This window comes from Thrips palmi, unplaced genomic scaffold (assembly GCF_012932325.1).
Source record: "Thrips palmi isolate BJ-2018 unplaced genomic scaffold, TpBJ-2018v1 HiC_scaffold_18, whole genome shotgun sequence".
NCBI classification, from domain to species: domain Eukaryota; kingdom Metazoa; phylum Arthropoda; class Insecta; order Thysanoptera; family Thripidae; genus Thrips; species Thrips palmi.
This window is the reverse complement of record NW_023144627.1, coordinates 766,147-779,436: the sequence shown is the minus strand read 5'-3', so window position 1 is coordinate 779,436 and position 13,290 is coordinate 766,147. Positions and strand designations below refer to the sequence as shown.

General features: G+C 45.7%; 1 protein-coding gene across 1 annotated transcript; it reads right to left on the bottom strand.

Moving 5' to 3' along the window:
* Positions 1-1,953: 1,953 nt before the first annotated feature.
* Positions 1,954-5,714, bottom strand: LOC117645481 (uncharacterized protein At4g04980-like). Its single transcript, XM_034385720.1, has 5 exons — positions 5,604-5,714; positions 4,405-4,626; positions 4,205-4,330; positions 3,998-4,120; positions 1,954-2,175 (listed from the first exon to the last, which is right to left on the bottom strand). The coding sequence occupies exons 1-5, from the start codon at positions 5,712-5,714 to the stop codon at positions 1,954-1,956; spliced, it is 804 nt and encodes a 267-aa protein (XP_034241611.1).
* Between the last annotated feature and the right edge of the window lie 7,576 nt (positions 5,715-13,290).

The window sequence follows — 13,290 nt, the reverse complement described above, 5'->3', positions numbered from 1 at the left end:
GGCATGAAAGAGTAGGGTCTTTAGAGCACTAGGGCGTCGAGGGAGGCCTTTTACGGCGACTAGATTGGACACAGTGGCCACCCAAAGTCAGCAAAATCAGCAAATTTCCGAGATTCGACCACTTTTTGGCCAACTTGGTCGGAAAATCGTTGCGGTCAAAGCCAAAATCGTTGTGGTCAACGTCTTCCCGAAACAGGGCATGAAAGAGTAGGGTCTTAAGAATACTAGGGCGTCGAGGGACGCCGTTGGCCGCAACTAGATCGGACGCAGTGGCCGTCCAAATTCAGCAAAAACGGCTACTTTCGGAGATTCAATCACTTTTTGACCAACTTTGTGGCGTTACTGGCCCCAAACCCGAAGGCCCCGGCAGATTTTTCTGCCTGTCTGCCCTGGCCAGTCCGAGCCTGCTCATTTAACATCAACAAACAAGAAAATTGAGTGAAGCGGAGCGGGAGGAGGGGCAGGGAGCGGTCTTCATCCCCACCCCGTTTTCATAGAGCAATGATGACTGTAGGAAAACAATATGTTTTTCTCTGAGCTCTATTTAAAAATTAGAGAGAAGCCTTCTCTCACTAAAAAAATATTCTTACAAATCTTACAGTGTAGTGTTCAAAAACTCCACTTTTTTTCAATAATTCTTCACTCGCTTTAACAAAAAGATACTGTGGACTCTAAATACCAATTGTGCTTTCATTTTCTTAAGTGAAAACAGAAGGAGTCATAAGACAATATTAGTGACAAACATTTCAGTCACCTCTGCCGTTGGATTTTGGGCGGAGAAAGTGAGTGTCTCTATCTCTCAAAATTAAACCAAAAATTTTAAAAATCTCATCAAAATGACTATCAGAGAAGCTTCTCCACTACATAAACTTTATTCAAAATCATCGGGGCACTCGTCAAGTCAATACAGACTGAGCAGCTGTCCTGTACACCTTTACACATCTGCTGAGTCTAGTCAGCCATCAATAGGTTATGTTGTCCATATTTCATTGCTCAGAAATTAATTATTTCAAGAGTGTCACTCCACTAAAACATAACGAGAGGCTCATTCCCTTCCTATTCTTGCTGAGAGTCTATCACTCTAACTCAAAATAAGTAGCAAAAATAAAAAATAGTTCACTGAAGTAAAAGTAACAAAATGTCAACTTTTCTTCATAAATTCTACACTCCTTTAATGAAAAGATACTCTGGCCACTAAATACCAAATGTGCTTAAGCTCAAATAGATGAAACAGAAGGAGACAAGAGTCAATCTTCCAGTACAATCAATTTAGTGTCTTGTTCCGTTGGAATAAGAGCCGATAAAATGAGTGAGTCTTTCACTCTAAATGAAACAAATTTTTTTTAAAATCTCATAAAAATTACTATCAGAGAAGCTTCTCCACTACATAAACTCTATTAAAAATCAATGGGGCACTCAGCAAGTTAATACAGACTGAGCAGCTGCTTGTGGCAAGATAACATTACCAAAATCGACTCACACACTATAAGGTTAAACTGCCCAACTCAACATAGGTCAGAAATAAAATAATTCAACAGTGTCACTCAACTAAAAAAAACATAACGAGAGGCTCATTCCCTTCATAGTGTTGATAAAAATTTATCACTCTTACCCAAAAGAAGTTTTGAATCATATAAAAAGTGAACTACGTGTTGATAATGATGCTTTGAGTTTCATTCACAAAAATAAAAAAACTCTATCAGACCAGCTTGGAAGGTTTATTCATTTCAATCAGATAACAAATAAAAAACAACATTAGTTGACTCTTTTCATTTAAATACCTACAGTGGTACTAACTAGAAAAAAACTAACATAAAATGAACCTTGAAGGCTTTTATCATTAAAAACCATCTAAAAAATATTTTAACGCTTTATCATTAAAAATAAACCATCTTAGAAATTGAAGGCTTTATCATTAAAAACATCTTTAAAAATCATCTTGAGAAAGTCAAACTACTTAACATTATCTTCATCTTCTCTGTTCGTCTTCTTCTTTTCTTCATCTTTTTTATCTTCCTCCTCCTTCTTCTTCTTCATTTCTTCCATTTTTGACTTAAGTCTTGCAATGGCTAATTCGATACCTAGTTCTTCCTCTCGTTTCCTCTTAGTAGCTTCGTCTTTGTCTTGGCGTTTCTTCTGAGCAACTTTAATCGCTGCGTCAAGTTCTTGAGGAGTCTGGATACATACAGAGAAATGATATTCTTTTTTTATTCTTATAAAAACCCGGGTGGAAGGATCTGCAGTTAAAACTATATGACAAAACAGGAGTTTTTCTGTTGTAAAATGTATTGTTTTAAGTGAAAAAAAAATTAAAAAATCAAGAAGTGTAAAGTAACTTTTAAGAGAAAAAAAATTGTAGTTAAACTGTAGTCAACTGCAGTAAAACTGCAGTTTAACTATGCAAAAACTACCAGTTATTTGGAACAACTATAGTTTCTCCCTCCTTTTCGAGCTAGTTAAACTGCAGTCAAACTGCAGTTCAACCTCAGTTTCGAACAACTTATAAGCCATTTGAAATAACTAGACAGAGATTAGTTGGGGTTCAGTTTCCGGAAAGAGAATGAAAATTCAAAAGCCTCAGCCCAGTTATCATTTAGCCACCTTAGGTGTTTTCAACCTTAGGTGTTAGTGAGTGGAGTCACCTCCTCTCGGAGTTGATCACTCGCAAAAAATATACTTCGCATCGAGGACTGATGCACTTGGGAGCACAGCGATCGGAGCCTAACCAAACTACGACCCGTAGCCGTACTCGAGAGGAAAGTTGTACTCAAAGTTATTTCCCTAATATTCCACCTATCGAGGTCAATCCTTTTGTGGTAGAGTCATAGCATCTCAAATATTTGCCCTGCACAGAGTTTGATCCAAAAATATTCCTCTGATCGGCTGCAAGAACACTTTTAACTCGAAGACGTAAATGATGCGACACTAGCGCCACCTAGCGGATGATGCACTAAGTGTCCATTTTTGCGGTAGTCAATATGCTTTGCTCCAACTTCACTCCACGAAAGTGTTATTTAATACTACTAGCATGTAATATTATGTTTATTTTAAAAAGGGTATATGAAGGACTTAACAGAATTACTTTGATTTAGATTTAATAAAAAAAAATCAAAACTAAGAATTTTTCTACATCTTTTAAACTACAAGCAATTTTAGAGTAATCCTATGTAAAGTTGTAGTCCTCTTCATGACAAACTTGCATTTTATTACCAATTTTAATTTTAAACTGTCAGTATAAAAAATGTAAGCGCAAAATATTTTGGACCTTTGCGACAAGTCAGTTTACGTAAACTTGTCGCAGACTTAAGGTTACTTTGTCTCTCTAGGGAGGCTAACTTTAAAAAAGGGGAAACTTGCATAAATTTTTAAACAGCGAACAACTATACCATGTAAAGTAAAGCCAACTGTATTAGCTATAAACCTTAAACGTTTGCTTTTAACCTGATACTTTTTTTAAAGGGAGATGACAAAAAATTCAACGTAAACCTCATCTGCTTTAAAAGCAATGAAGCAGCCACTGTAATTTTGAGTTCCCCTAGTGGTATGTAACTTTTACTTGATAAAACTAGAAGATTGCATAAGAAGTATGGAAACGTACTAGTTTTGAGACATAACTATCAACGTTAGTATGTCGATAAGAGAATATGTTTAAAATACATACTAAGTACGGAAACATACTAGATGAGAGACAGTTTTTGAATATTTATTTTCAGCAGTCGCTTTACTTCCAGAAATGGATATTAAGTAAATTGTAACTGAAACTTAAACTAAACCTCCAACTGAACTTCAAATCAACACTAAAACAACATTGTGAACTGACAGAAAACTACAATTTCAACTGCAAAGTGGAATTGTATTTAGTCTTCAGTTTCTTTTTAAAACTAACTTTAGTTCGGGAACTGCAGTTTTGGTACTGTAGTTGAAACTACAGTTTAACTAAAGATCCTTCCACCCGGGAAACTATTTCATGAAGGATAAAAAATATTTCAGAACCTACCACATAGCAAGCTCGATAACGGACACTGGGTGTCCTTTTCTTCTTCTTCTTCTTGTCTACAGGGTCAATTTCAGGGGCATCAATCACAGGCACCACTTTCGGCCCCAACCGAACAAATACGGACTGAAAAGAAAAAATCAGTTACAAAAGTTATTTCAACAACAAAAAAACAAAAATGATTAAATACAATGAGATTTTAAAACTCACTTTCGGAGATTCCAGGACAGGGGAAGGTGGAGGAGGAGGTGGTGGCACACTCACACTAGCATGAGCTGGAGAGTTAGCAGCGGGGGGATTGAGATTTATTTCTCGAAGCACTCCTCTCTCTTGGCCCTTTATAAACAAAACAATGTTTAGGTTTTCGTTTTTGTAAGTTAGTTAGTTTTTTGCCTTTAAAATGAACTCACAGTGTTGGTGATGACGGAGGGCTGTGTCCTCCTTCGAATAGTAGGGTCTCCCTGCAAGCGACTAGGAAGAATGTTTGTCCTCTCCGCACGAAAACGAGAATACCGTTCCTCTTCAACTTCTTCCGAGGTCTCAGGGGCCTCGATCCCTCGCGTAACTTCTTGAACAGAAGTTACGTGAGGGCGAGAGTCGCGTGCTTCTCCTACTACCTCTGCTCCGTTGAGCTGAAACAAGAAAGATTCAATGTAGAATTCATTTCAACCCCTAAAGAAAACCTAACCTCTCGATCACTAAATCAAGCACGCGACTAGAGCGTTTTCTCGCAACGACACATTTTCCCTTTCATTCCCACTGACAGACGGATGATTTTGGCACAACACTTGTTCGTTTCACACAGGCAATGATAAAATCTTTGAAAGAAAACAACAAAAATTGCTGCGGCACGTAAACAATCCGCCATGACACCTCGCGACTGACTCAGCCCTGGGTGTGACGTCACCACACCTCCCCCCCCTCCTCATTTGCCGGCGCGTCGATTTGAAGTTCACTAACCAGGTTCAAAAATCAAACCTTTAACGTTCCGTCTCATTTGCGAGCCGGCACGCGTACAAACTAAGACAACACAAGCAAATGACTGAGATTTCTTGACCCACGCCGCCAGAGGGAAGGACAACATTACTCTGTTTTTAGTATTTCTAACACAATTTATTCGGAATTTTGCACACGAAAACCTCCGCGAGGCGCCCCGAACAAGATTCGAACCCAGAACACTCCGAATTTACCCTCAGAAAGCGACACAAGCAGGGAGACAGCCCGGTTCCCACGCTCACGCGGCGGCGTCAACTCGCCGTAATTCGACACTTTTTTGACCCAAAATTTTTCGAATTTCACACGGGAGTGCCGTCGCGAAGCGTCTCGCACAAGATTCGAAACGAGGGAACACAAAAACAAGCCGAACAGGCAGAGGCCTGCCGGCGCGCCCCGCGACCACATGGTGCAGGGGACGCTGAGCCCAGATCTCATGATTTTAACACTTCCGAGACGAGAATATTACCTCCCCGAAAAGGATTTTATGACATGAGCACGACACTGACGCGAAAAACACTCGGACGCAGTGAGAAAGCCACATGACGCTATCGCGCCCCGAGGTGAGCCGACGCAGCGAAAACGGACACTCATACACTGTCTACATTTCACTTACCTCTCGGAACTGTTCTCCTGATATGTTCAGGTCTACGGTTTCTTCGCCCGAAGATTCGATTTCTCCCTCCTCCATTTCATAATCCAAAATATCAGCGTTGGGAAATGCCATGATCACCTGACGCACGCACCTCACGTCTTGACACCACTGCGACGCGTGGACGACAAGTGACAAGATTGAACGCGCCGGAAGGGCTGGAGCCGGATTCGGCCGGCAGAGGGCGCAACAGTCGTTCTAACGGCCGGCCAAATTCTAATAGTTTTCGATTTTGCGACAACCATAAATAAAACGTAGGATGTCAAAATCTCTCAAATATTATTTCTTGTCAATAGACACGGTCTTGAAGTGAGACAACAGGTGTTATGCAAATTCAGAATACACCGGCGGGGGGGAGAGGGGAGGGGGCGAAGGGGATGGGGCTCTGGACCAGCAGCTTCTCTCAGACAGTTTTTCCCACGGACAAGACATGACAGGGGGAGTATTGCCAATAATTCCAGAAAAATATTTCAGCCGGAGAAATGATATCAAACACGTGTCGGTAGTGTTCCGGATTGGGTGGGCGGTCAAAACCCGATGACTCTAGAACTCGGCCGGTGAATGCAGTGCCAGCCGCAGGCACTATCGACGGGATAGCCTAGGCCCTACGCCAGCCTACTGACAGTGCCTACGGGCGGCACTGCATTCACCGGCCGAGTTCTAGAGTCGCTCTGGAGTCATCGGGTTTTGACCGCCCACCCAATCCGGAACACTACGTGTCGGCATGAAGGGGACAATGAATGAAAGGGATGAGCAGCAACGGGAGAAAGGGGGAGGGGGCGCACAGCACTCCAGGTGCGGGGAGGAGGGGAGGCGGCGTGGAGTCGCTCGGCTCGGCTCGGCCGCCTCGGCGGCCGACTCGGCTCGTCACCGACGGCATGGCGAGGCGTAGCACAGGGGGAAGGGTTCCTCTGCAGCCGGAACTGGCGCGGCGGCGGGTAAAATTCAAACCGGCCGAAACACGCTCGGACTTGCGCGCGGCCGTGCGGCGCTCCCAGGTAAACATGCGTACCGTTCCATCCAGAAGCGAGCACGGCGCAGTAGCCTAGTGGGTTAGAGACAGTGTTCTGCCGCGCTCCGAGCGCGGAGGCACGGGTTCGAGTCCCGCTGGGTGCGAGCGCCTTTTTCACCAACAAGTTCCAGTTTTTCCCGTGAGGGCGCGCTGGCGGCGCTGGCGCTGGGAATAAATCTAGGCGCCCGACCGCAGGAGCATCATTCTTCGTTCAGTCGCTGACCAGTCCACATCAGCACGATGACTTACGCTATCTGCGACATCCAGATGCTCCGGGGCAAGTACGGGGAGTACGTTCTCAAGGAGGTTTCGTTCTATGAACAGAACGAAGCGGCCCAGATCCACAAGTCGGCCACCTTCGCTCCACCCTACCCCGGAGATGAGATCCCCGAGAAGCAACTGCGCCAAAACAAATACATCGTGAGGCGCTTGCATTCCCTTCCCTGGGAAACTGGCTTCTCGCCCTACCAGACTCTGAGCGAGATGTCGGCGGAGTATGACTTCCTCTACGTGAAGGGGGATGAGAAGAAGAGAATTCTTCAATTCCTCTTACCCTCAAAGAAAATCTTTGATGTAGAGAAGTTCGGTTGTCCAAGCCTCAAAAAATTACCCAAGGCCTGGGCACCTTGCCATAATGATACCATAGGCTCTCACAGCTCCAAAACTTGTGCTGCGCGCAATGCGAAGCGAGTGGGCCTGTGGATGCCGGTGTATCTCAACTCACCTCGATGAGGGTGCACTGAAAAGAAAAAACTGAAAACACAAAAAAATCATAAAACGACAAAATTCCCTAAAAATTTAAACCAATGATATCCGTCTGATTAGGCGCTTCGGGACACAGCAAGCAGGCCCGATGCGTCACCTGGGGACAGAGCGCAGTGGCCTCCCAGGCGCCCCGGCGGCGCGGCGCGGCACGGAGCGTGGCGGGCCTGCCTACCTCGCAGGCGCTCCGCCTCCTCCGTTAAGCGCACCTCACGCGCCTCACAGTCCTGATCGCCCCAAACGCCCCCTGGGGGGTTGAAGGGTAGGTTAGGCCCACCCCCTAGCTTAGGTTAGGTTGGGTTAGAGCCCTCATCTTCACCTCCAAAAAAAATCCACAAAAAAGACAAAAAAATTTTTTCCAAAAATGACCCATTTTTGACCCTTCCAAAGGTTAGGTCAGGACAGGTCACTTGGGGGAATCAAGATGGCGACGGGTCACCACGGGGCATTTATACTACTGTTGTGCATGCCAATGTTCAAATGCTGATGGAATTGTGAGACATTGGTCTGCAGGTCATTTCACGAACGGTGTGCGATCGGTGAGGAATGGGCTAGGAACGGTGAAGGAATGGTGACGGAACGGCGTGGATGCGAAGGCCTCGTGACCGTTTCCAGAGCGTTTCCACAGCATTTTTGAAATGGCCACAGCACTAGCTTCCGCAGTGCTTGAAGAGAGCCATATGGACCACCAGTCGCAAGGCAGCTTGGTGGGTTCGGGGTAACGTGCGCGCTCTCGGTCCACCAGGGCGTGGGTTCAACTCCCACCGGGGGCGGCTCATGATCGCTCTGAGAATTGCGAGGAAACGGTGTAGGAACGGTGTAGGAATGGCGTAGGAACGGTGTAGCAACGGTGTGGACGCTGCATGCAGTTCTTTTTGGGTTGGCTTACAAATGGTCATGATCGGTGTAGGAACGGTGTAGCAATGGTGTGGACGCCGAGCGCAGCGCATTTTGGTTCGGCTTATGAATGGTCACGATCGGTGTAGGAACGCTGTCGAAATGCTAACAAACGGTCTGCACACCGTTTATAGAATGCTGAAATGTTCACATTTGTGGTGTAGAAACGGTGCGTACGCCAATCAATACCATTTCTGAATGGCAAGTAAATGGTGAGGTCAGCGTTTGGAAATGCTGTAGGAAATGCCGCAGGAACGCCAGGCCAGGCCCCCCTTCAAACTAGATGGAGTTGCTTCAACTACAAATGACCCGATCTTGACCCTTGTAGCTTTTTAACTTGTCGAGGCTGGCGCCCCCAGCCCTCTTTTATCAAGACAGGAGAGATCTGACGAAAACTCGATTTTTCGCCGTTTTTTAAGTGTTTTTCGGCTACCGTAGAACGGGGTAATATGAGACAAATTTCGAGTTCTTTTGTGAATTTCCCCCTTTTAATTTCAATTTGAGGTGCTGAGGTGTTCATCGTTTGTTCATTGACCCTTTGGCAACACTGCCACCAAATCTCAGATTTTTAGGTGCAGTAGGGACCTTTCAATAACCCTCGGATTGCCGTCCCATATTTCCCTGCAATGTGGGGTAATATGAGACAAAAGAGGGAAATGGTAAAGATGTATTGAAAATTGGCTCATTTAGGCGGGTTTGGAACTTTTTAAGTTCTTTTCATTTATTTTAAAGATGGTTGAGGACAATTATGAATAAGATATAAAATCTGAAGAAGAAAAATGGGTGTCACTAAAGAGAGCTGAAAAATGTAAAAGGTGTCACAAGTTGCGCCCTGGCTTAGCTTGTCACATGAAAATACTAAACGAAAAGCATAGATACCGGTTAGGTAGTAAATCAAATTCGTGTTAAAATCGTTATTAATTGAAATTATTTACAGTGGAGTATGTGTGGCCTCATGTTTCAAGCGAAAAGAGGTGTCTCAATTTACCCTTCCGGCTTGGGTGCTGGCCATGCTGCTCTCCCCCACTGGTGAGAGGATAAGGTGTCTCGCCGACGCGATGGCCGAGACGGCTCCACACGTTGCTCCTCGTGGGTTCCAGCGTAGGCATATCATATCTTGATGCACTTGGGGGGGGGGGCGTCGGACGCCCTCAACTTCTGCCACGGGGCGCTGCACGGGACGACGACAGGGTAGCACAGCGGCAGCGGGACGCTGGGGTGGTGGCGGCGGCATGCGGCACTGATCAACCCACTCCGCCACCAGCCCCAGGGGGTCCCTCGAAGGCGGCGGGACAGGGAGCCGCGGCGGCGATGTAGGAGCAGGAGGCGCAGAAGGTGCAGGAGGCGCAGAAGGCGCAGGAGGTGGCAGAAGGTGCAGGAGGGGCAGGAGGTGGCAGAAGGTGCAGGAGGTGCAGGAGGTGGCAGAAGGGGCAGAAGGGGCAGGAGGCGCAGAAGGTGCAGGAGGCGCAGGAGGTGGCAGAAGGGGCAGGAGGCGCAGAAGGTGCAGGATAGGGTGGTCCACTTTTTTTAAAAGTTTCAAAAATTGAGGAGCGCCGTCCAGATTCTGAAAGTAGGTGTAAAATCATGAATTTTGATACTAATATGATAAGATTTGGACCATTCTTGGGGGTCCATCAACGCGCCTGAACTTAAAAGAAAAATTGAAAATGTACCGGTCTACTAAAATCGATGCTGTTACGAGAGCCTTTGTCCGATTTTCGATTGCAAAACGGCGATCTTTTCAGAAAAGTGCGCTCTACTTGATGATGTACATAACATGACGATCCGATGCATTGCCTATTTTCCAGGGGCGTATAATCCCGTTTTTAGCCCTTAAATTCAACATGTTCCTGCCTTTCGAAGGTGTTTGAGTCGTCCGATCGGATTGTTTGGGTCGCCATTCGACGCGTCTGATCGAAACCTTTCGAAAAATGTCTCAGGCGTCAAAATCGGTTTGGGTTTTTATACGGTACAGGAGCGAAAAACCACTGAAATTCGCTTAAAAATTGCTTTTTCGGGATACAAAATATCTTGTTTGGCATCGGGTCGGATTTCTTGCGGTGCCATTTGACGCGCCTGGTCGGAAACTTTCGATTACCGTTCTGGGTGTATAATCCGGTGGGTTGCCGACCCTACAAGCAAAAAATGTCGAATGTCGAAAAATTCGTCTGTAGGATAGGCAACCCTCCGGATTCGGGCGCCCGAAACGGTAATCGAAAGTTTTTGACCAGGCACGTCAAATGGCACCACAAGAAATCCGACCCGATGCCAAACAAGATATTTTGTATTCCAAAAAATCAATTTTTAAGCGAATTTCAGTGGTTTTTTGCTCCTGTACAGTAGGCAAACCAACCGATTTTTACGCCTGAGACATTTTTCGAAAGGTTTCGATCAGGCGCGTCAAATGGCGACCCAAACAATCCGATCGGACGACTCAAACACCATCGAAAGGCAGGAACATGTTTAATTTAAGGGCTAAAAACGGGCTTATACGCCCCTGGAAAATAGGCAATGCATCGGATCGTCATGTTATGTACATCATCAAGTAGAGCGCACTTTTCTGAAAAGATCGCCGTTTTGCAATCGAAAATCGGACAAAGACTCTCGTAACAGCATCGATTTTAGTAAACCGGTACATTTTCAATTTTTCTTTTAAGTTCAGGCGCGTTGATGGACCCCTAAGAATGGTCCAAATCTTATCATATTAGTATCAAAATTCATGATTTTACACCTACTTTCAGAATCTGGACGGCGCTCCTCAATTTTTGAAACTTTTAAAAAAAGTGGACCACCCTAGTGCAGGAGGCGCAGAAGGCGCAGGAGGCGCAGAAGGTGCAGCTGCCATCAGCACCGGCGATGCCGGTATCTCCCCTTCCTCCAAGCTGCAGGTGTCGTGCTGCGGCGACGCCAGAGAAGGGGGTGCAGGAGGAGCTGCAGTAGGGGCCAGCACTGCCGACGTGGGCAGCTCGTCCTCGGAAGCTGCTGTTGCTGCAGCTACTACTACCGCCGCTGCTGCCAGAACTGCTGCCGCCGCTGCTGCTGGAGTCCTGAGAACAAACAAACCAATTCTGTCAGACACACACCTACATGACGAAACCACAGCCAAGGCCAGGACGAAGGCATGCAAAGAGATAGACTTACTGTGCATGAGCAGTCGCTGCATGTGCAGTTGCTGTTGCAGCTGGGCAGAGGGGATGGCGGGAGCACGGGGCTAGCAGGGGCAGGAGCTGGTATGACGTCCCGAGCGGCCCCCTTGGCTCCAGCCAATGGAGGAAGGGCAGGCTGGGGGGGGGACTTTTTCCCTTGTCGGGATCCTGAAACATAACAAAAAAGGGTAAGTGACCAAGTCCACTCAATTCGCCGCAGAACATGTCATGACTAGCATTTTTGATGAAAAACAAAAGTGCTGTTCTTTGACACAGTATCAGGCAAAAGACGAGGGGAGAAAAAAAATGAAGTGCATAGTGTACTTTCTTCCACGACCTCCTCGACGGGGGTGCCGGGGCGCACAGTGGGCCAGGAAGCCTGTTTAGGCGGACAAAATTTCCATTTTTCAACTCTCGAATTTTTAAGTTTTTTTCGTGATAATCTTCCCAATACTCCAAGGAACCAGGATTGGACGGAATTTAAACACAGGGACACGTTTTAGCCAACATACAGGTGGTCAAAAACGCACCAAACGATTTGCGCTACTTTGGTGCAGTAAATATGCATGATTTCAAACGAAAAAAACACTTTTTAATTTTTTGACCAGATATTTTTTATTGACACCACGTGAAAGGGCGTTTCTTACAAAAATTACATACATTACATTTGACTTTGGACGATTTTGTGGTGTCCAGCTTTATTTTACTACAATTTGAAAAAAATTGAAAAAATTAAATCTTTGCAGAGGCGGCACTTTTGTTTAACGTTGTTTAACGGCCTCCTTCAGTCCTTTCGGAAGCCAACATGCAAGAAACAAAAACCCCAAAAAAATTAAGCTGCACCTACTTGCATTTTAGTTGTAGGGTCTCCTAAACATCGCCGAAAATGCGAAAAAAAAGCCCGCACAGCGCAACGCTTCCCCGGGGCAACGGAGGCGCCGCGCATAGTAGTTGCTTGTAATGATTAGAGTTGTGCATGTCAGAGTTTGTCTTCAACGCGAGTATGCTTGTATAGTTTTTGCGTTGTTTAATTCATGAAAACGTAGAAAAAGGGGTCAGACCATGTCTTGGCGTAACAGGTCCCTTTCTATCAGATGATGTCAAATTTCACACTGGGGGGCTGATATTGTCTAAAACGGATTCCTCGCCCCTAAAACCCCCCGACTACGAAGTTACACGCCAAAATAACGATTGGTACGGCCTAGGAGAAATGCCGCCTAAACCCGGGTTCGTGGCCCCCTGTGGGGGGGGCGGCAGCGGCGGCAAGGCTGGGCCCCCGTCAATAGGGTTTTCCCAAAGGCCTCCCCGAACGGAAGTGAGAAGAAGACCCCGTTGAGGGCCCCAAGACAGCCGAAAGGGGAGGGCCCCAAGCCGATCGGGTCTAGTATGAAAAATCCGTGGTGCGGATGATCTCCCGCCAAGCCGAGGGCGCCGGTTTCGTGCTGTACGTGCTAATATTGGTTTTTAAATGATAATGTAACGTGTTCATGTTAAATATATTATCAGGGCGTTATTTTAAGTCGTCAGGTCAAAAAGTTATGAGAGTTCATGCGATGACTTCGCGAATAAGGCTTTATTTCACTGCAGGGGAGATCCATAACCTCTCAACATTTACCTCATTCTTTTTTTTGGACCTTTATGCTCGTGTCATGCTCAAGCATTAGAAAAATAAAGTAGCCAAAATCATTTAGGGTTTCCCGTTTACATTTGCACTATTAATTCTTTATTCAACTTTACGGTGTGTCGCAAACAGTTCAACCCGTGTTCGCCCTCTGGACCTTCTCTCTAATTTTTTTTTTCCTTTTTTTTATAGTATGTTTTGGTTTGTTGTTTA

Coding starts and splice junctions, on each gene's coding strand:
- LOC117645481 (XM_034385720.1), bottom strand. CDS start 5,714: ATGGCATTTCCCAACGCTGATATTTTGGATTATGAAATGGAGGAGGGA. Junction 4,627..5,603: donor CAGGAGAACAGTTCCGAGAG/GTAAGTGAAATG, acceptor TTCTTGTTTCAG/CTCAACGGAGCAGAGGTAGT. Junction 2,176..3,997: donor GTTATCGAGCTTGCTATGTG/GTAGGTTCTGAA, acceptor GTATGTATCCAG/ACTCCTCAAGAACTTGACGC.